General features: G+C 41.8%; 1 protein-coding gene and 1 non-coding gene across 2 annotated transcripts in view; both read left to right on the top strand.

The window, feature by feature from the left end:
* ATAD5 (ATPase family AAA domain containing 5) overlaps positions 1–22,395 on the top strand; it is a 64,676-nt gene that overhangs the window by 18,606 nt on the left and 23,675 nt on the right. Inside the window, exons 7-14 of the mRNA XM_003279384.3 lie at positions 5,101–5,285; positions 6,889–7,046; positions 8,391–8,553; positions 10,846–11,025; positions 16,899–16,995; positions 19,832–19,911; positions 20,760–20,902; positions 21,007–21,157. Coding sequence (XP_003279432.2) covers positions 5,101–5,285; positions 6,889–7,046; positions 8,391–8,553; positions 10,846–11,025; positions 16,899–16,995; positions 19,832–19,911; positions 20,760–20,902; positions 21,007–21,157 — 1,157 coding nt within the window. The remainder of the gene's footprint in view (positions 1–5,100; positions 5,286–6,888; positions 7,047–8,390; positions 8,554–10,845; positions 11,026–16,898; positions 16,996–19,831; positions 19,912–20,759; positions 20,903–21,006; positions 21,158–22,395) is intronic.
* On the top strand, positions 12,580–12,687 carry LOC115833554. The gene has a single exon (XR_004028948.1). It is a non-coding gene; the product is annotated as a U6 spliceosomal RNA (small nuclear RNA).

The raw sequence follows: 22,395 nt of genomic DNA, 5'->3' as shown, positions 1-22,395 counted from the left end.
CATGGTGGTGTATGCCTATAGGCCCAGCTACTTGGGAGTCTGAGACAGGAGGATCACATGAGCCTGGGAGGTCATGGCTGCAATGAGCTGTAATCATGCTACTGCACTCCAGCTTGGGTAACAGAGCAAGACGCGGTTGTTAAAAAAAAAAAAAAAAAATTTTTTTTTTTTTGCTCTTCTTCAAAATTTGAAAATATATAATAAATTTTTGTTTATTATGGTGACCATATAGTACTGTAGAACACTTGAAGTTATTCCTCCTATCTAGCTATACTTTTATATCTGTTAACCAACCTCTGACTATGTCTCCCTCTCCCCTCCCCTCTCCTACCTCTATTAACCACTATTCTACTCTCTACTTCTATGAGATTTCTTTTTTTTTTTTTTTTTGAGGCAGCAACTTGCTCTGTTGCTCAGGCTGGAGTGCAGTGGTGCGCTCACAGCTCACTGCAGCCTCGACCTCCTGGGTTCAAGTGATCCTCCCATCTCAGCCCCTCAAATAGGTGGAACCACAGATGTGCACCACCATGTCCAGCTAATTGTTTTTTTAGTAGAGACAAGTTGTTGCTATGTTACCCAGGCTAAGGTTAACTTTTTTAGCTTCCACATAGGAGTGAGAACATGGGGTATTTATCTTTCTGTGTTCAGCTTATTTCACTTAACATAATATCCTCCAAGCTCTAAGACATCTCTTATTAGAGGTCCTGGATAGTTCAATTAGGAAAGAAGAATATATAAAAGAACATAAAGGTTTGGAAGGGGAGAAGTAAAACTATCCTTATTTGCAAATGATATATTAAAAAATCATTATTTTAAAGAAATTATTATTTTAAAATATATATATATACATATATATTTTTGAGACAGAGTCTTGCTCTGTCAGCCAGGCTGGAGTGCAGTGGCACGATCTCGACTCACTGCAACCTCTGCCTCCCGGGCTCAAGCAATTCTGCCTCAGCCTCCTGAGTAGCTGGGATTACAGGGGTGTGCCACCACGCCCAGCTAATTTTTTTTGTATTTTTAGTAGAGACGGGGTTTCACCACATTGGCCAGGCTGGTCTTGAACTCCTGACTTCAGGTAATCCACCCGCCTCGGCCTCCCAAAGTGCTGGTATTATAGGTGTGAGCCACCGTGCCCAGCCCTAAAAATATATATTTAAACATTCTGAGCCGGGCGCGGTGGCTCACACCTATAATCCCAGCACTTGGGAGGCTGAGGCGTGTGGATCATGAGGTAAGGAGATCGAGACCATCCTGGCTAACACGGTGAAATCCCATCTCTACTAAAAATACAAAAAATTAGCCAGGTGTGGTGGCGGGCACCTGTCGTCCCAGCTACTTGGGAGGCTGAGGCAGGAGAATGGTGTGAACCTGGGAGGCGGAGCTTACAGTGATCCGAGATCCCATCACTGCACTCCAGCCTGGGTGACAGAGCAAGACTCCGTCTCAAAAAAAAAAAATCCTAAGGGTAGGCCAGGCATAGTGGCTCACACCTGTAATCCCAACACTCTGGGAGGCCGAGTTGGGCAGATCGCTTGAGATCAGGAGGTCAAGGGTCAAGACAGGAGGACTGCTTTGGAGTACAATGGCACTATCTTGGCTCACTGCAACCTCCGCCTCCCGGATTCAAGCGATTCTCATGCCTTAGCCTCCCAAGTAGCTAGGATTACAGGTATGCACCACTACACCTGGCTAATTTTTGTATTTTTAGTAGAGACGGGTTTTGCCATGTTGGCCAGGCTGTCTCAAACTCCTGGTCTCAAGTTATCTGCTCACCTTAGCCTCCTAAAGTGCTGGGATTACAGGCATGAGCCACCTTGCCTGGCCTCTTTTGCTTTTTTAAAAATAGAGACTAGATCTTACTATTTTGCCCAGGCTGGTCTTGAACTCCTGGCTGGGGTTACAAATATGACCCACCCACCTGGCCAAATGCCAAAATCTTATTTCTCATCAAGCCTGCAATTATGGGCCTTAATATTGATGAATTCCAATGGAATTAACCACATGATGATGGTTTCCAAATGGTGATTCTCCATTGCAGTCATTCTTTCTTTGTTAGTCGGCTGCTATAAGGAAGAGCTTTTTTGTCTCCTCAGTTTATCTGTTCACTTATTTCTTCATTTTTATTTTATTCAGTGGATTGTAATCCATTCATATTACTTATTTCGATGCTCAAGTTGTTTTTAATTTGGCCAGTGTGAGCTCTTCAGCTTGGTTTCTATATCCCTTTGACATGTCCTCATAATTTATGGAGCATTTCTTAATTTCTGGAACAGGAAGATATTCTAGGCTTCTATTTTACTTGCCCTGTCTCAGCTCTGCAGTTAGCCATTTCTCTATGGACCCCTGGTTCCTTTTCGTGGAGGATGGTATTTAGAGACGAAGGTCTAGCATTAAATTCATTGCTCCTGATGTGGCAGTGATTCTAGGCCTTTTCAGTAGATAAAGTTAGGATATTGTGTTTGTCTGTTTTGCATTCCCATAAACGAATACCTAAGACTTGGTAATTTATAGAGAAAAAGAGGTTTATTTGGCTTACAGCTCTGTAGGTTGTACAAGCATGGCACCAGCATCGGCTTGGCTGTTAGTGAGGCCTCAGGAATCTTTAACTCATGGCAGAAGGTGAAGGGAGAGCAGGCCTGTCACATGGCGAGAGAAGTAGCAAGAGAGAGGAGGAGGTACCAGCCTCTTTTAAACAACCATCTCTTGGGTGAACTAATAGATTGAGAAGTTACTCATTACTGTGAGGACAGCACCAATCCATTCATGAGAGATCTGCCCCCATGACCCCAAACACCTAGGCCTGCCTCCAACATTGGAGGTTATATTTCTTTTTTTTTCTTTTTTTTTTTTTTTTGAGACAGAATCTCCCTCTCTCGCCCAGGCTGGAGTGCAATGGCATGATCTCGACTCACTGCAACTTCTGCCTCCTAGGTTAAAGCGATTCTCCCTGCCTCAGCCTCCCAAGTAGCTGGGATTACAGGCGCCTGCCACCACAGCCAGCTAATTTTTGTATTTTTAGTAGAGATGGGGTTTCGCCATGTTGGCCAGGCTGGTCTTGAACTCCTGACCTCAGATGATCTGTCCATCTCAGCCTCCCAAAGTGCTGGGATTACAGGCATGAGCCACTGCGCCTGGCCTGTATTTCAATATGAGATTTGGAGGGGACACACATCCAAACCATACCAGATATATATGTATGTATATGTGTACACACATACAAACATTTAAAACTATTTATATGTGTGTAATATATGTATATGCATGTAATATATACGTAATATATGATACATTATATATAATATGTATATTTTTTATTAGTACCTGTACCCCTCTCCTTAACACCTACCTTCTGCTATAGAGACATACTAATTTAACTACAACTTTACCCATCTTTTCCTCCTTCCCTCCAATTAACAGTTAAAAAAAATGCACTTCCTCTTTTCTAAAAAAGAAAAGAGATAACTCATTTAGTATCTATCTGGCTTCATAGCTTATTTTCCCTTCATTTCACTCAAAGAGGAAAGGAAAACAGAAATACAGAAAAAGTTTTTGTAGTCTCTTTTGAATTACCAGCCCAAATATCTAATTGCATAGAATATTGCGAGTCTGGTTCTTTCTACAGGCAGGCTAGGAAGGACATATAAGCTGTGACACAGCATCTTCCACTGCTCCAACCTCCCATTCTCCCCACCTTTTTGTCTCTGTCCCACTCCTACCACTGTAGTCAGCCTCCCTATGATTTGCAATCTGAAGATAAACTGGGCAAAACTGAGACAATAATTAGGACCCTACTCTTCCTCCTGTTACATTGGGAACAATATTACATCAGAAGTTCTTGTATTAACTTTTTGAAATATGACAGTGATTTTTTTTTTTTCTGATTGTTTAGCAAGAAAACAAAAGACAAGAGGGAAGAAACTCACCTACCACCCAAAGATAGCCCCCGTTAACATTTTGGTGGATGTCCTTTAAGTCACTTTTTTCTATACATATTTATTTTTATTTAATTTCTTAACATGGGTAGACTTTCATTTTTGTGATAAGCAAAAAAGAATTTGACCAGCTAATATTTTAGGTAATTTTATTACCTAAATGTATTAAATCAATTTAATAAAATTAATATTTGTCAATATTTTATATAAAATCTAAAACAAAATTTTTATATAATTATATATAATATAATTGTATTTTATACATAAAGCTAATATTTAAGTATTTTATATAAGTTACCTAATATATATTTTATATTTAGGTAAATTTATTACCTAAAATATTAATTTATTGAATTTATTTAATGCATTTTATTAAATTAATGTATTTTTTTTTTAATTTTTTATTTTTGAGATGGAGTCTCCCTCTTTCACCCAGGCTGGAGTGAAGTGGCATGATCTCGGCTCCCTGCAACCTCCGCCCCCCGGGTTTAAGCCATTCTCCTGCCTCAGCATCCTGAGCAGGTGGGATTACAGGCACCCGCCACCATGCCCGGCTAATTTTTGTATTTTTAGTAGAGATGGCGTTTCGTCATGTTGGCCAGGCTGGTCTCAAACTCCTGACCTCAGGTGATCCACCCTCCTCAGCCTCCCAAAGTGCTAGTATTACAGGCGTGAGCCACCGTGCCTTGCCAATTTATTTAATTTTTAAAAATTTAAGGTGTTTCTTCTCTTTTCTGTTTTTTTGTTTTGTTTTGATTTGTTTTTTGGTTTTTGTTTTTGTTATTTTTTGAGACAGTCTCACTCTGTTGCCCAGACTGGAAGGCTAGAGAGAGTACAGTGGCGCGATCTTGACTCACTGCAACCTCTGCTTTCCAGGCTCAAGCGATTCTCGTGCCTCAGCCACCCGAGTAGCTCGGATTACAGGCATTTGCCACCACACCTGGCTAGTTTTTGTATTTTTAGTAGAGATGGGGTTTCACTATGTTGACCAGGCTAGTCTTGAACTCCTTGCCTTAAGTGATCCGCCCACCTCGGCCTCTCAAAGTACTTATATTACAGGCATGAGCCACCATGCCCAGCCCTAAAAATGTTTATTTTCCAGATAGTTTATTCCTTTAAATGTTTATAACCTTAGCTTTTCTTTTTCAAATCATTTTCTTAAAAGTCAAGATACATCTGAAAAATCTCAGGATTGTGATGTTCAATGTAAAGCAAAGCGTGACTTCCTAATGAGTGGTTTGCCAGATTTGTTGAAACGGCAAATTGCAAAGAAAGCTGCTGCGTTGGATGTGTACAATGCAGTGAGTACCAGTTTCCAGAGAGTCGTACATGTACAACAAAAGGATGATGGTAAGTTTGTTTTTTATTATTGAATATTTACTCTTCAGCTGTTAGCAGGAACATTAAACTATGTAAGTTTCTTAAAGATGAGGCTGAAGTTTAATTATCATTCTTATGGTGACTTTAGTGGGAATTTTAAAGACAATTTCTCTCACTATCCATGGAGTTTGATTCCAGGACCCCCTTGTGGATACTAGCACTCATGGATGCTCAAGTTTCTTGTATAAAATGGTGTAGGCTGGGTGTGGTGTCTCATGCCTGTAATCCCAGAGCTTTGAGAGGACAATGCGGGAGAAGAGCTTGAGCCCAGGAGTTCGAGACCAGCCTGGGCAACACAGCAAGATCCTGTCTCTAAGTGAACTAACTAAATTAATTAATTAATTAAAATTTGCTGGGCATGACGGTGTATACCTGTAGTCCTAGCTACTCGGGAGGCTGAGATGGGAGGATCACTTGAGCCTGGGAGGTCAAGGCTGCAGTGAGCCGTGATCATGCCACTGCATTCCAGCCTAGGTGACAGAGCGAGACCCTGTCTCAAAAAAAAAAAAAAAAAAAGTTTAGCCTTTCTTCTGTACGTGGGAATTTCCCAGCTAGTCTTTTCAGTAATTTATTCTTCTTTTTCTTATTTCCCATCTCTGCCACTGGCCATTCAATTGATGAAGGCTTTCTTGTTATTTTTACTAGTACAGCTTTATATAGCATTTTCGAATAGTATGTTCAACTGTAGAAATTAGTTATGCTTTTCTTGCCTCATTTTGATAAACTCATTTTCACAGGAGTGCTGCTATAAAACTTAGCATATCTATTTGTAGATGAGCAGAGAGGCAAGCACAGAGGGAACCTCTCTCTCTTACAACCTTCAGAATTATTGAACACTTACTATTGTCTGGAATTCTACTGAGCAATTCATATACATATCTAGTTTAATCCTGATAACAACTCTAAGAGGTTGAGTATTATGATTATCACCCTCACTTTGAATGTAAGGATGAAGAAACGAAGATTTAGGATTTCACCAGTGCTCACAAGGTTAGTAAGTGGCAGAGGTTGGGTTTGAATCCAGGTCTAACTTAAAAGTTTAGATTTTAGACCAGGATGCTAACTGCCTCCTAAAAAGTTTTTTTTTTTTTAGACAGAGTCTTGTTCTCTTGCCCAGGCTGGCAGTGATGAGATCTCAGCTCACTGCAACCTCTGTCTCCCGGGTTCAAGCAATTCTCTTGAACCTAAAAATGTTTTAGGGATTGCTGGTCTCAAACTCCTGACCTCAAGTGATCCATCTGCCTTGGCCTCCCAAAGTGCTGGAATTACAGGCGTGAGCCACCAGGCCTGGCCCTCCTAAAAGTTTTAACCGGAGTATCAAGGTTGATTTGAAAAGAAAGGAAAGTTTGTTAATATTTCTTTGTTTTAAACAACTGGGAGGGAAGTCTAGGTGATTTTTATTAATTCTATTTGTTGGAGGGTAGGATTTTGTTCCCTATATAGGCATGTGGTTTTTGGTACGTTTGTGTTAATTATGTAGTTGTCAAGTCTTTTCATGTTTACATATTTGACATTCAGTAAATGGATAGTGTATAAATAAGGTTTATTAAGATATTTTTCTATTTTTCTTTAGGGTGTTGTTTGTGGCATTTGAAACCACCCTCTTGTACTTTCTTAACTAAATTTAAAGAACTGAACACTAAAGTAATAGATCTCTCAAAATGTGTTATTGCTCTTGGTGAATTTTCAACATTGAATTCAAAGTTGAAAAGCAGTAACTCTGCTGCTGTGGTAAGTATTAAATAGTTCATCCATTGTAGAGTGTTTCCCTTACATCTTGCAGAGGAAAAACATTTTTAGGTATCTACTCTTATAGCCTCGAGTGTTGTCCTAGAGTTTAATTTTTTTTCTTTTTGAGACAGAGTCTCGCTGTGTTGCCCACGCTGGAGTGCAGTGGTGCAATCTTGGCTCACTGCAACCTCTGCTTCCTGAGTTCAAGCAATTCTGCCTCAGCCTCCCGAGTAGCTCGGACTACAGGCACACACCATCATGCCCGGCTAATTTTTGTATTTTTAGTAGAGACGGGATTTTTCCATGTTGGTCAGGCTGGTCTTGAACGCCCTACCTCAGGTGATTCCCCCGCCTCGGCCTCCCAAAGTGCTGGGATTACAGGCGTAAGCCACTGCACCCAGCCTAATATTTAAAAATAAATCCTAATTTAGTACACATTTCTTTTAAATACCCATAGAGCTTTAAAAACATTTTAAGAATTAATGATTGCCAGTTCTGAAAGAATGTTAGATTACATAGCACATTTAGATACTTGATAAGTAGGTCATATAATCTAATAGATATAATTAGTTAAAAGGGAAAAAATTAAATTAATCCTTCATAAGCCTTATATGTAGTGACTAAAGCTAATTTTTTTTTTTTTTTTTTTTTTTGAGACGGAGTCTTGCTCTGTCGCCCAGGCTGGAGTGCAGTGGCGCAGTCTCGGCTCACTGCAAGCTCCGCCTCCCAGGTTCACGCCGTTCTCCTGCCTCAGCCTCTCCGAGTAGCTGGGACTACAGGCGCCTGCAACCACGCCCAGCTAATTTTTTGTATTTTTAGTAGAGACGGGGTTTCACTGTGGTCTCGATCTCCTAACCTCGTGATCGACCCGCCTCGGCCTCCCAAAGTGCTGGGATTACAAGTGTGAGCCACCGCGCCCGGCCTTTTTTTTTTTTTTTTTTTTTTGAGATGTAGTCTCGCCCTCTTGCCCAGGCTGGAGGGCAGTGGCACGATCTCGGTTCACTGCAACCTCTGCCTCCCAGGTTCAAGCGATCCTCCTGCCTCAGCCCCCCTAGTAGCTGGGATTACAGGCATGCGCCACCGTGCCCGGCAAATTTTTGTATTTTTAGTAGACACGGGGTTTCGCCATGTTGGCTAGGCTGGTCTCAAACTCCTAATTTCAGATGATCCACCCTCCTCGGCCTCCCAAAGTGCTGGGAGTATAGGCATGAGCCACCATGCCCGGCCTAAAGCTAATCTTATGTTGATACTGATTTATGATGGACAGACAGTGGTTGGTAGTATCGTAATTAACATGAATAGATGATGTTGGTCTGTTATTGTGCATTTTATTCTTTATTGCAGTTCATGAGGACAAGGAAGGAATTTACTGAAGAAGTAAGAAATCTTTTGCTTGAGGAAATTAGGTGGTCAAATCCTGAATTTTCATTGAAAAAATATTTTCCCTTACTCCTAAAAAAACGAATTGAGCACCAAGTACTTTCTTCCGAGTGTCATAGTAAACAAGGTTAGTGATAATTATTATCATTTATGTTAACATACCAGTTTTGGGTTTTTATATTATTTATTATTTTATTTTTATTTTTATTTCTGAGACGGAGTTTTGCTCTTGTTGCCCAGGCTGGAGTGCAATGGCACAAACCTGGCTCACTGCAGCCTCCGCCTCCTGGGTTCAAGTGATTCTCCTGCCTCAGCCTCCTGAGTAGCTGGGATTACAGGCGCCCACCATGATGCCTTGCTAATTTTTGTATTTTTAGTAGAGATGGGGTTTCACCATGTTGGCCAGGCTGGTCTTGAACTCTTGATCTCAGGTGATCCACCTACCTCTGCCCCCCAGAATGCTGGGATTACAGGTGTGAGCCACTGTGCTTGGCCTATTTTTTTTTTTTTTTTGTTTTAGACAGAGTGTTGCTCTGTCACCCAGGCTGGAATGCAGTGGTGCAACTTTGGCTCACTGCAACCTTCGCCTCCCGGGCTCAAGTGATTCCTGTGTCTCAGCTTCCCGAGTAGCTGGGACCACAGGCTTGCGCCACTGCACCTAGCTTATTTTATTTTTAAATTTTTACTTATTCTTTTGAGACTGGGTTATGAGACTGGCTAGTTTTTGTATTTTTGGTAGAGACCAGGTCTTGCCATGTTGCCCAGGCTGGTCTTGAACTCCTGGGCTCAAGTGATCCTTTCACCTTAGCTTCCCAAAGTGCTGGGATTACAGGCATGAGCCACCACACCGGCCTAACATGTCAGTTTTGAAAACACTAAGACGTAACCATTGGCACTTGGAAGTGTTCATCACAGACAACATTGCTTACAGTTGGCAGGGAGAATTGTTCAGCTGAAGTAAAAGTATCTTGTACAATGCAATGTGCAACGTTAATCCCTGCCACTTTCCAAAAATGCCAACTCAAAGATAGCTTTAATTATGTTAAAATATTATTTATTTAAGGAATGCCTTAGATAATTTTAGCCTATATAGCTTGTATAGAAGACAGTCTAAGTATTAAAATCTCCAGCTTGCTTTCAGTATGTTATATTTGATTCTTGCCTTTTTATTTTATTTTATTTATTTATTTTTTGAGACAGAGTCTTGCTCTGTCACCCAGGCTGAAGTGCAGTGGTGCGATCTCAGCTCACTGCAACCTCTGCCTCCCAGGTTTGAGTGATTCTGGTTCCTCAGCCTGCCTAGTAGCTGAGATTGCAGGCGCCTGCCACCATGCCTTTCTAATTTTTGTATTTTTTAGTAGAGATGGGGTTTCACCATGTTGGTCAGGCTGGTCTCGAACTCCTGACCTCAAGTGATTCACTCGCCTCAGCCTCCCAAAGTGCTGGGATTATAGGCATGAGCCACCATATCTGGCCTATTTGTTTGTTTATTTATTTATTTATTTTTATTTTTATTTTTTGAGACGGAGTCTTGCTCTGTCGCCCAGGCTGGAGTGCAGTGGTGTGATCTCGGCTCACTGCAGCCTCAGCCTTCTAGGTTCCACCAATTCTCCTGCATCTGCCTCCTAGGTAGCTGGGATTACAGGCACATGCCACCAGGCCTGGCTAATTTTTGTATTTTTAGTAGAGATGGGGTTTCAACATGTTGGTCAGGCTGGTCTTGAACTCCTGACCTCAGGTGATCCACCCACCTTGGCCTCCCAAAGTGCTGGGATTACAGGTGTGAGCCACCGCACCCAGCCTATTTATTTATTTTTTAAGAGACAGGCTAACATGGTGAAACCCCGTCTCTACTAAAAATACAAAATATTAGCCGGGCTTGGTGGCGGGCGCCTGTAGTCCCAGCTACTCAGGAGGCTGAGGCAGAAGAATGGCGTGAACCCGGGTGGTGGAGTTTGCAGTGAGCCGACATCACGCCAGCCTGGGCGATAGAGCGAGACTCCGTCTCAAAAAAAAAAAAAAAAAAAAGAGACAGGGTTTCACTTTGTCACCCAGGCTAGAGTACAGTGGTGTGATCATGGCTCCCTGCAGCCTCGATCTCCCGGGTTCATGTGATCCTCCCACCTCAGCCTCCCAAGTAGCTTGGACTACAGGTGCACGCCACAACTCTTGGCTGATTTTTGTATCTTTAGTAGAGATGGAATTTCCCCATGTTACCCAGTCTGGTCTTAAATGCATAGAATCGAGCAATCTGCTCACCTCAACCTCCCAAAGTTCTGGGATTAGAGGCCTGAGCCACTGCACCTGGATTGGCTTTGCATTTTAAAGTTACAAGACTATTGGATACTTGGAAGTGATATTAATATTACTGGTTTTTGTTGATTAGTAAGCACATGCACTTCTTTAATTCTCAAAGTAGAACTAGAGGCTGATGTCAGCCATAAAGAAACCAAAAGGAAACGTGTGGAAGCAGAAAATTCTAAGTCAAAAAGAAAGAAACCAAATGAGTATTCAAAAAATCTGGAGAAGACCAATAGGAAGTCAGAAGAACTTGGCAAAAGAAACAACTCTTCTGGGATAAAGCTAGATTCTTCCAAAGGTACATTTTCTAAAATATCCCAAAAGAAATAGATTGCTTTGAGTACATGCAAAGTGGAAACCAAAGCAGTAGAAAATTTTGATATTCTTTTTAAAAAATTTTAATTCAATTGTATTTTATTTATTTATTTACTTTATTTTTTTTTTGGAGACGGAGTCTCGCTCTGTCACCCAGGCTGGACTGCAGTGGCGCGATCTCGGCTCACTACAAGCTCCGCCTCCTGGGTTCACTACAAGCTCCGCCTCCTGGGTTCACGCCATTCTCCTGCCTCAGCCTCTCTGAGTAGCTGGGACTACAGGCGCCTGCCACCACGCCCGGCTAATTTTTTGTATTTTTATTAGAGACGGGGTTTCACCGTGGTCTTGATCTCCTGACCTCGTGATCCACCCGCCTCGGCCTCCCAAAGTGCTGGGATTACAAGCGTGAGCCACCGCGCCTGGCCTTCAATTGTATTTTAATTTTAGATTTTCTTTTTCTTTTTTTTCTTTTTTTGAGACACAGTTTCACTCTTGTCACCCAGGCTGGAGTGCAATGGCACGATCTTCACTCACTGCAACCTACCTCCATCTCCTGGGTTCAGGTGATTCTCCTCCTTCAGCCTCCCGAGTAGCTGGGATTACAGGCACCCACCTGCACACCCAGATAATTTTTTCTTTTTTTTTGAGATGGAGTCTTGCACGGTCGCCCGGGCTGGAGCCCAGCACCACGCGCAGCTAATTTTTTGTATTTTTAGTAGAGACGGGATTGGCCAGGCTGGTCTCGAACTCCTGACCTCATGATTCACCCACCTCAGCCTCCCAAAGGGCTGGGATTACAGGTGTGAGCCACCGCGCCTGGCCACGCCCAGGTGATTTTTATATTTTTAGTAGAGACAGAGTTTAGCCATGTTGGCCAGGCTAGTCTCGAACTCCTGACCTCAGGTGATCCACCCCTGCCTTGGCCTCCCAAAGTGCAGATTTTGATATTCTAATAGTTAGATGATGACAGTCTGCACCAGAAATGTTAACATCTTCCATTCCTGGTAAATTCGAGTTTTTCCTTCTAGTCCTAGAACTCTTTTGTTTTTTAACCTTTCATTCTTTCTCCTTCTCTTTTTTCTTTTGCCCATTGCAACTTTCAAACAATAAATATGTCTTTGAAATAAATAGAACCTCATGGATTATGGGCTTACAAATGACCATATTAACAGATAAGTGTTCAGTCTTTGATTTATGTGCTTCCATAAATATATGTGCTTTTATTTTTTTATTTTTTATTTTTTGAGACAGCATCTCTCTCCGTCGCTTGCCTGATCTCAGCTCACTACAACCTCTGCCTCCTGGGTTCAAGCGATTCTGCTGCCTCAGCCTCCTGAGTAGCTGGGACTACAGGCACACACCACCACGCCCAGCTAAATTTTGTATTTTCAGTAGAGACAGGGTTTCACCATGTGGTCTGGGCAGGTCTTAAACTCCTGACCTCAAATGATCTGCCCGCTTTGGCCTCCCAAAGTGCTGGGATTACAGGCATGAGCCACTGCGCCTGATATATGTGCTTTTAAAAAAATCTGGTATTGTGCTCGCTTCGGCAGCACATATACTAAAATTGGAATGATACAGAGAAAATTAGCATGGCCCTTTGTGCGAAGATGACAATTTTTTTTTTTTTTTTTTGGTATTTTTAGTAGAGATGGGGTTTCGCCACGTTGGCCAGGCTGGCCTCAAACTGACCTCAAGTGAAGGAATGACAATTTTAAAATTAAAAAGTTAAAAAAAAAAAACCTAACACAGTGGCTGGGCGCAGTGGCTCATACCTGTAATCCCAGCACTTTGGGAGGCCGAGGTGGGTGGATCACCTGAAGTCAGGAGTTCGAGACCAGCCTGGCCAACATGGCAAAACCCTGTCTCTACTAAAAATACAAAAATTAACCAGGCGTGGTGGCGCGTGCCTGTAATCCCAGCTACTTGGGAGGCCGAGGCAGGAGAGTCACTTGAACCCAGGAGGCGGAGGCTGCAGTGAGCCAAGATCTGGCCACTGCACTCCAGCCCAGGCGACAGAGCAAGACTCTGTCTAGGGAAAAAAAAAAAAAGGTAACAAAGTAAAAAAAAATCTGGTATTATCCCATACATATTATTTTACACCATGTTTCACATATCTCTGACATGTTCCCATTCAGTTTATTTTATTTATTTACTTTTTTTGAGACAGTTTCGCTCTTTTTGCCCAGGCTGCGATGCCATGGCATGATCTTGGCTCATTGTTGCAACCTCTGCCTCCCGGATTCAAGCGATTCTCCTGCCTCAGCCTCCCGAGTAGCTCGGATTATAGGCTTGCGCCACTACGCCCGGCTAATTCTGTATTTTTAGTAGATACTGGGTTTCTCCACGTTGGTCAGGCTGGTTTTGAACTCCCGACCTCAGGTTATCCACCTGCCTTGGCCTCCCCAAGTGCTGGGATTACAGGCGTGAGCCACCGCACCCAGCCCATTCAGTTTATATAGCTTTTCCAAAGTATGCTATTGATTTAATTTCATTTATATAGCTTTATACAGGATGAGTATCTCTAATCCAAAAATCTGAAATTTGAAATGCTCCAAAATCCAAAAACATTTTGAGTGCTGACATGGTGCCATAAGTGGAAAATTCCGTACCTGGGGCCAGGCACCATGGCTCATCCCTATAATCCCAGCACTTTGAGAGGCCAAAGTGGGAGCATTGCTTGAGCCCAGGAGTTTGAGGCCAGGCTGGGCAGCATAGGGAGACTACACCTTTACAAAAAAAAAAAGAAAAAAAATTAGCTAGGCATGGTGGCACATGCCTGTAGTCTCAGCTCCACAGGAGGCTGACGTGAGAGGATCACTTCAGGTTAAGCTGCAGTGAGCCATGATTGCACCACTACTCCAGGCTGGGTGACAGAGCAAGACCCTGTCTCAAGAAAAAAAGAAAATTCCACATCTAACCTCTGGTCACAGTCAAAATGCAGTGAAAACTTTTTTTCTTGTACAAAATTATTTAAAATATTGTATAAAATTACTTTCAGGCTGTGTGTATAGGTGTATATGAAACATAAATGAATTCCATGTTTAGACTTGGGCCTCATCCTAAGGATATCTCATTAAATTCAATTGGAAAACTTCTGGTCCCAAGCATTTCAGATAAGGGATACTCAACCTATAGCATGTCTTAGTATTTGATATGGCAAGTCTCTTATCATTATTTTTAAAATAATTTTTATGTATTTGCTTTATTCAGTGGACTACAGGTTACCTTACCCCATAAATCCCGTTGAGATTTTAATTTTACAATTATCTATAGATTAATGGAGAGAAGTGGCATCTTTACAGTAGTCTTCTCAATTGGGAGTGTGGCATCTTTCTCGATTTTCCCAGGTTGACTTTATAGGATGTTTTAATGTTTCTTTTCAGGGTGAAAAGAGGGTCCAATGGGCCGGGTGCGGTGGCTCATGACTGTAATCCCAGCACTTTGGGAGGCTGAGGTGGGCGGATCACAAGGTTAGGAGATCGAGACCATCCTGGCTAACACGGTGAAACCCTGTCTCTACTAAAAATACTAAAAATTAGCCAGGCATGGTGGCGGGCGCCTGTAGTCCCAGCTACTCGGAGAGGCTGAGGCAGGAGAATGGTGTGAACCCGGGAGATGGAGCTTGCAGTGAGCCCAGATCGTGCCACTGTACTCCAGCCTGGGCAACAGAGCGAGACTCTGTCTCAAAAAAAAAAAAAAAAAAAAAAAAGAGGGTCCAATAAGACTATGCCACCATTGTTCTGTAGATTATTGTTTTGTTCTTTTTGAGATGGATTCACTGTTTCCCAGGCTGGACTGAGCTAGCATGATCTGGACTCACTGCAGCCTCCACCTCCTGAGTTAAAGCAATTCTTCTGCCTCAGCCTCCTGAGTAGCTGGGACTACAGGCGCCCACCACAATGCTCGGCCACTTTACTTTTTTTTTTTTTTTTTTGAAACAGAGTGTCGCTCTGTTGCCCATGCTGGAGTGCAGTGGCACGATCTCGGCTTACTGCAAGCTCCGCCTCCTGGGTTCATACCATCCTTCTGCCTCAGCCTCCCGAGTAGCTGGGACTACAGGCGCATGCTGCTACGCCCAGCTAATTTTTTGTATTTTTAGTAGAGATGGGGTTTCACCGTGTTAGCCAGGATGGTCTTGATCTCCTGACCTTGTGATCCACCCGCCTCAGCTTCCTAAAGTGCTGGGATTACAGTTGTGAGCCACCACGGCTGGCCTTTTGTTTTTTTTTGTTTTTTTTTTTTTTTTGAGACAAAGTCTCGATCTTCACCCAGGTTGGAGTGTAATGGCACGATCTTGGCTCACTGCAACCTCCACCTCCCAGGTTCAAGCTATTCTCCTGCCTCAGCCTCTTTAGTAGCTGGGACTACAGGCGTGTGCCACCACGCCTGGCTAATTTTTATATTTTTAGTAGAGATGGGGTTTCACCATGTTGGCCAGGCTGGTCTCGAACTCCTGATTTCAAGTGATCCACCCACCTCGGCCTCCCAAAGTGCTGGGATTACAGGCATGGGCCACTACACCCAGCCCGATTATTGGTTTTATGCCACAAATTATTTCTCATCGTTCATGTTTCTTCAGTGGTTATTAAAAATTTAAATACTGCTGTTTGTGGTGGCTCACATCTGTAGTCCCACCTACTCAGGAGGCTGAGGTGGGAGCTTGAGGCCCGAAGTTCAGGAATGCAGGGAGCTGGGTTTGTGCTTGTGAATAGCCACTGTAGTCCAGCCTGGGCAGCATAGCAAGACCTCATCTCTTAAAAAAAGAAAAAAAACTATTTATTTTTAATTTTCAACTCAAGGAGCACGTGTGCAGGTTTGTTACATGGATACATTCCATGATGCTGAGATTTGGACTTCAATTGAACCTGTCACCCAAATAGTGAACATAGTGCCCAATAGATAGTTTTTCAACCCTTGTCCTCACTTTTTCCCTCCTCCCTTTTGTAGTCCCCAGTGTCTTTTTTGTTGTTGTTAAGAGACAGGGTCACAGTATGTTGCCCAGGCCAATCACGATCTCCTGAGTTCAAGTGATCTACCTGCCTTGGCCTTCCAAAGTGCTGGGATTATAGGTGTGAGCCACCACACGTGGCCTCCAGTGTCTTTTGTTCCCATCTTTATGTCCATGTGTACCCAGTGTTTAGGTTCTGCTTATAAATGAGAACATGCATTATTTGGTTTTCTGTTTCTGCATTTATTCACTTAGGATAATGGCCTCCAGCCGCAACCATTTTGCTGCAAAGGATATGATTTCTTTCTTTTTTATGGCTTTGTATTATCCCATGGTGTATATATGTCCTACAAATTCTTTATCCAATCCACCATTTTTGGACACTTGGGTTGATTCCATTTTTGCTTTTTTTTTTTTTTTTTTTTGAGATGCACTGTCACTCTGTTGCTCAGGCTAGAGTGCAGTGGCACAATCCTGGCTCACTGCAACCTCCATCTCCCAGGTTCAGTCTCTTTGCTGTTCTAAATAGTGCTGATAAACATGTGAGTACATGTGTCTTTTTGGTAGAACAGTTTATTTTCCTTTGGGTATATACCCAGTAATGTGATTGCTGGGCCAGATGGTAATCCTAAAAAAAAAAAAAAAAAAAAAAAAAATGTTCAAGTGTGCGCTTTAATATTTTAATAAGATTATGGTGGTTATTTTTTTTTAGGGGGAAGGGTTTGGTGTGAAGAATTTTAAATGTAATGTTGTTTTAAAAGTACCTCTGGCATTTTGTAAATATAAATATTTCTGCAAATACCTACTGTGATATTGTAACAATAATGTAAATGACTAATAATTCATATATGTTTATGTCAAGGAATGAACACCTTAATTTTTTTTTTTTTTTTTTTTTGCTTTAGATTCTGGAACTGAAGACATGCTTTGGACAGAAAAGTATCAACCTCAGACTGCCAGTGAACTTATAGGAAATGAGTTAGCTATAAAAAAGTTACATAGGTTGGTAATATGTGTAAAGGAATTGAGAAATAGTTTACAAACTTAGTTTTACTATTTTTGTTTTGAAATTATAGTTACAAAGTAATATATCTCATGATAAAATCTTCAAAAAACTGGTAGAAGTTTAAGTGAAAAGTAGCCCTCTTTTCTTACATTTCTACTTCTCTCTTTTTTTTTTTTTTTTTTTTTTTTTTTTTGAGACGGAGTCCCACTCTGTCGCCCAGGCTGAAGTGCAGTGGCGCGATCTCGGCTCACTGCAAGCTCCGCCTCCCGGGTTCACGCCATTCTCCTGCCTCAGCCTCCCGAGTAGCTAGGACTACAGGCGTCTGCCACCACGCCCGGCTAATTTTTTGTGTTTTTAGTAGAGACGGGGTTTCACCGTGTTAGCCAGGATGGTCTCGATCTCCTGACCTCGTGATCCGCCCGTCTCGGCCTCCCAAAGTGCTGGGATTACAGGCGTGAGCCACCGCGCCCGGCCACATTTCTAATTCTCAAAGATAATCATTGAAAATTTTTTGTAAAAGCTTCCAGAAAAATATTTTTTATGCATATGTTAGTTCCTTCCTTTCTAACAAATGGGATCACATTACTAATTCAGGTCCCCAGTCCTTCATCTTCAATTCTCACATCCAAAAAATTCTGAATAATGAAAGTTTATTGACTTTATTACATGAAATTTGTTATACCTTTACACTTAGTAGAATTTACTAATTTTTTTTTTTTTTTTTTGAGACAGAGTCTCACTCTGTCGCCTAGGCTGGAGTGTAATGGCACGATCTTGGCTCACTACAGCCACTGCCTCCCAGGTTCAATAGATTCTCCTGCCTCAGCCTCCTGAGTAGCTGGGACTACAGGGGTGCACCACCATGCCAGGCTAATTTTTATATTTTTGGTAGAGACAGTTTTGCCATGTTGGCTGGTCTCAAACTCCTGACCTCAGGTGATCCACCCGCCTTGGCCTCCTAAAGTGCTGGGATTACAGGTGTCAGCCACTGCGCTTGGCCAGAATTCATATATTTTTTAATAAAAATATTAAGTGATGGCCCAGCGCAGTGGCTGACACCTGTAATCCCAGCACTTTGAGAGGCTGAGGTGGGGAGATCACTTGAGGCTGGGAGTTCGAGACCAGCCTGGCCAACATGGTGAAACCCCATCTCTACTAAAAATACAAAAATTAGCTGGGTGTGGTGATGCATGCCTGTAATCCTGGCTACTGGAGAGGCTGAGGCATGAGAATCGCTTGAACCCAGGAGGCGAGGATTGCAGTGAGCCGAGATCGTGCCAGTGCACTCCAGCCTGGGCGACAGAGTAAGACTCTGTCCCAAAGCAAAACAAAAAAACAAACCAAACCAACTTAAGTGATTATGGGTGTACTGCCTAGACCCCATTAGGCGTATTATGTAATATGCAGTATATGTACCAAATAACCTTTTAAGTATCTGAAAAATTAATTCTAAAACAGTCTGGCCCAGTGGATTTCATGTAAGGATTTACGGGCCCATAATTACAGTTAATAGCATGTACTTGGTACTACTGTTCTAAGTACTTGTATTGTTCTTTCTTTTTTTTTTTTTTTGTACTGTTCTTAATTCATTTTATCCTTAGAACAGTACTGTGAGCAGTTGGGTACAGTGGCTCAAGCCTGTAATCCCAGTGCTTTTGTAGGCTGAGGCAGGAGGATTGCTTGTGGCCAGGAGTTTGAGAGCAGCCTGGGCAAAATAGGGAGACCCCATCTCTACAAAAAATAAAAAAAATAGTCGGGAATGATGGCACCCACTTGGATTCTGAGCCACTCAGGAGCCTGAGGTGGGAGGGTCACATGAGTTCAAGGATTCGAGGCTGCAGTGAGCTATGATCGCACCCCTACACTCCAGTGACAAAGCAAGACTGTCTCAAAAAAAAAAAAAAAAATACTATGAGCATAAATACTGTTGTCCTCATCTCATAGATGAAGAAACCAAGGCCTAGAGAGGCTGAGTTATTTGTCCAAAGTCACACAGCTAGAAAGTGATGGAACTGGGATTTAAACTCAGGCATTCTAGCTCCAGACTAGACCTTAATCTTTCTGTTGTACATTGTATATTAGACATCTTTCATGTAATTACACAATATACCACAGTTCTTTTTTTTTTTATTTTGAAACAGGGTCTTGCTCTGTTGCCCAGGCTGGAGTGCAGTGGTGGAATCTTGGCTCACTGCAACCTTCGCCTCTCAGGCTCAAGCCATCCTCCCACCTGAGCCTCCCAAGTCTCTGGGACTACAGGTGTGCACCAACATGCCTGGCTAATGTTTTTTGTAGAGACAGGTTTCGCTGTGTTGCCCAGGCTGGTTGCAAATTCCTGGGCTCAAGCAATTCACCTGCCTCTGCCTTCCAAAGTGCTGGGATTACAGGCCTGAACCACTGTGCCTGCCCTGCCACCTCAGTTCTTTTTAATTGCTGTATACCAGTTTCTAAGTGAGTGTACTATAATGTATTTTTCCCCAGTGGTGTATTTTTATGCTTTTCCTGTTAGAGGCTAATATGAACAATGCTACAGTGAATATTCTTACACATATATAGTCTTTTGGCAGAAACTACTTCATTTAAAAATGTTCATGTCCATGTAAAACTATTTTACTCTTTAGTCGATTCACAAGCACTATGGAGTGTTTAGAAACTAACAACATGCCATATAAAGCTGTACTAGTAAAAATAACAAGAAAGCCTTCATCAGTTGAATGGCCAGTGGCAGAGAAACTAACAATATGCCATAACTTCCCCGATAATCATTTCAACATAAAGCCTAAGGCATAGCTATATTCTGTGAATTATTTTTATTACATTTTCTTGTGGCAGTTGGTTGAAAGACTGGAAAAGAAGAGCTGAATTGGAAGAAAGGCAGAATCTGAAGGGAAAAAGAGATGAGAAACAGGAAGGTATTTTGTGTCTTTTTTTTTTTTACCGTTTCATTGAACATTTTTAGAGTTACATTAACTAAAACTTTCTATAAAATTTCTTTTTCTTAACATTTTATTTATTTATTTATTTTTGAGACAGAGGCTTGCTCTGTTTCCCATGGTGGAGTGCAGTGGTGCAATCTCGGCTCACTGCTACCTCCGCCTCCTGGGTCAAGTGATTTTATGCCTCAGCCTCCTGAGTAGCTGGGACTACAGGCGCCTGCTGCCATGCCCGGCTGATTTTTCTATTTTTAGTAGAGATGGGGTTTTACCATCTTGGCCAGGCTGGTCTTGAACTCCTGACCTCATGATCCACCCACCTCGGCCTCCCAAAGTGCTGGGATTATGCAGTGGCTCCTGGCCTATAATATTTCTTAATTGGTATTTTATATTTGATTTTCTACTTTTTTTTTTTTTTTTTTTTTTTGCGATGGAGTCTCACTGTGTCACCCAGGCTGGAGTGCAATGGTGTGATCTCGTCTCACTGCAACCTCCGCCTCCCGGGTTCAAGCGATTCTCCATCTTAGCCTACCGAGTACCTGGGACTACAGGCATGTGTCAGCACACCCGGCTAGTTTTTGTATTTTTAGTAGAGATGGGGTTTCACCATGTTGGCCAGGCTGGTCTCGACTCCTGACCTTGTGATCTGCCCGCCTCGGCTTCCCAAAGTGCTGGGATTACAGGCATGTGCCACCACACCCGGCCTGTATAAAGTAATTTTTCAGCATTTATTGCAAGAAGTTTGTGGGATTTGATCATCGGGTTTCATAAGGTAGAATTGCTTCCTCAGCAATTGTCATTTTATATGCATTTGAATAATTTTTCAGATTTCTCGGGTGGCATAGACTTTAAAGGCAGTTCAGATGATGAAGAAGAAAGTCGTCTTTGCAATACTGTCCTGATAACAGGGCCAACAGGAGTGGGAAAAACTGCTGCAGTGTATGCTTGTGCCCAGGAGCTTGGATTTAAGGTAGTAACAGCTATGATGAGAGAACGTTAATGTAATAATTACCCTTGGATTAAAAGGAAACATAAACCATTCTCCCTTCATTTTTTCTTATATTCTTCTTTTAGATATTTGAAGTGAATGCCTCTTCCCAGCGCAGTGGTAGACAAATTCTATCTCAGTTGAAGGAAGCTACTCAGTCCCATCAAGTAGACAAACAAGGTGTAAACTCACAAAAACCCTGTTTTTTTAATAGCTACTACATAGGCAAGTCACCAAGTAAGTATATTATTTTCCTTAAGCCATAATGTTTTGAAAAAAACAAAATCTAAGAAAATAATGTTAATTATCAGCATTTTGCCATTTATTTTTTATCTTCTACATGTACACATGTTCCCTGTCCACCCCTGCCAGATTATTTTAAAACAAATCTGAAGACCATCATATCATTTCACCCATACCTTCTTCAATATTTATCTCTATCTGATAAGGACTTTTAAAAAAGCATAACTATAATATCATAATCAGACCCAACAGAGTTAACAACCAGCCTAAGCAGCATAGTGAGACCTTGTCTCTACAAATAATAAAAAAAAAAGTAGCTAGGTGTGGTGGTGTATGCCTGTAGTCCCAGCTACTCTGGAAGTTGATGTGGGAGGATCACTTGAGCCTAGAAGGTTGAGGCTGCAGTGAGCTCTGATTGGGCCATTGCACTCCAGCCTGGGTGACAGAGTGAGACCCCGTTTCCAAAAAAAATGATCTATTAACTGTATTCCTTCATATCATCTCATACACAGTCTAATGTCAGTTTTCTATTGTTTCAAATGATTTGTTCAAATCTGGATCCAAACAAGGTTAATACCTTACATTTGATTCAGGTCTCTTAACTTTCTTTTAATCTAGCTAACAATTCACTCACCTTTTCATGTCATTAATTTGTTGAAGAATCTGAGTCATTTGTCATGAAATTTTTCACATTCTGGATTTGTCTGCTGATTATATCCTCATGGTATCAGTTAACATAGTCCTCTTCCTTATATTTCTTGTAAACTGGCAGTTAGATCTATGGGCTTTATTAGATTCAGGTTCTGTTCTGGGTCTGGCATACATATACAGGTGGCCTGTGTACTTCCTGTGACATAGCAGATTATCCATTGTAGATTACAAAATGATAATTTTATAATTCTCTTTTTTGCATTTATTAGAATTTTAAAAGGAAGTGCTATTCCCATCACCTCTTTGGATGCTTTGGAATACAGTTTGTAGGCACCAGAAATGCTTCATTCTTTCCTTTATTTATTAGTACTTAGAGTGATGGTGTCCTAGCAACCTTGACAGTTGACCAGTGAGTTTTTGTGTAGTTTAATTTTTAAGTGTTACTATGAACTCATGGATTTTTATATATATATAATATGTTTCACCTCTTTATGTTTATTATTTCTTTGTTGCTTTGAAGATTTTCTCACTGGTTTTAAGTAATTTGATTATGATGTGCCTTGGTGTACTTCTCTTCATGT

The sequence above is a fragment of the Nomascus leucogenys genome, unplaced genomic scaffold (genome assembly GCF_006542625.1).
Source record: "Nomascus leucogenys isolate Asia unplaced genomic scaffold, Asia_NLE_v1 Super-Scaffold_249, whole genome shotgun sequence".
Taxonomy (NCBI): Eukaryota; Metazoa; Chordata; class Mammalia; order Primates; family Hylobatidae; genus Nomascus; species Nomascus leucogenys.
The sequence above is the reverse complement of the archived record's forward strand: the minus strand, read 5'-3'. Positions and strand labels throughout refer to the sequence as shown.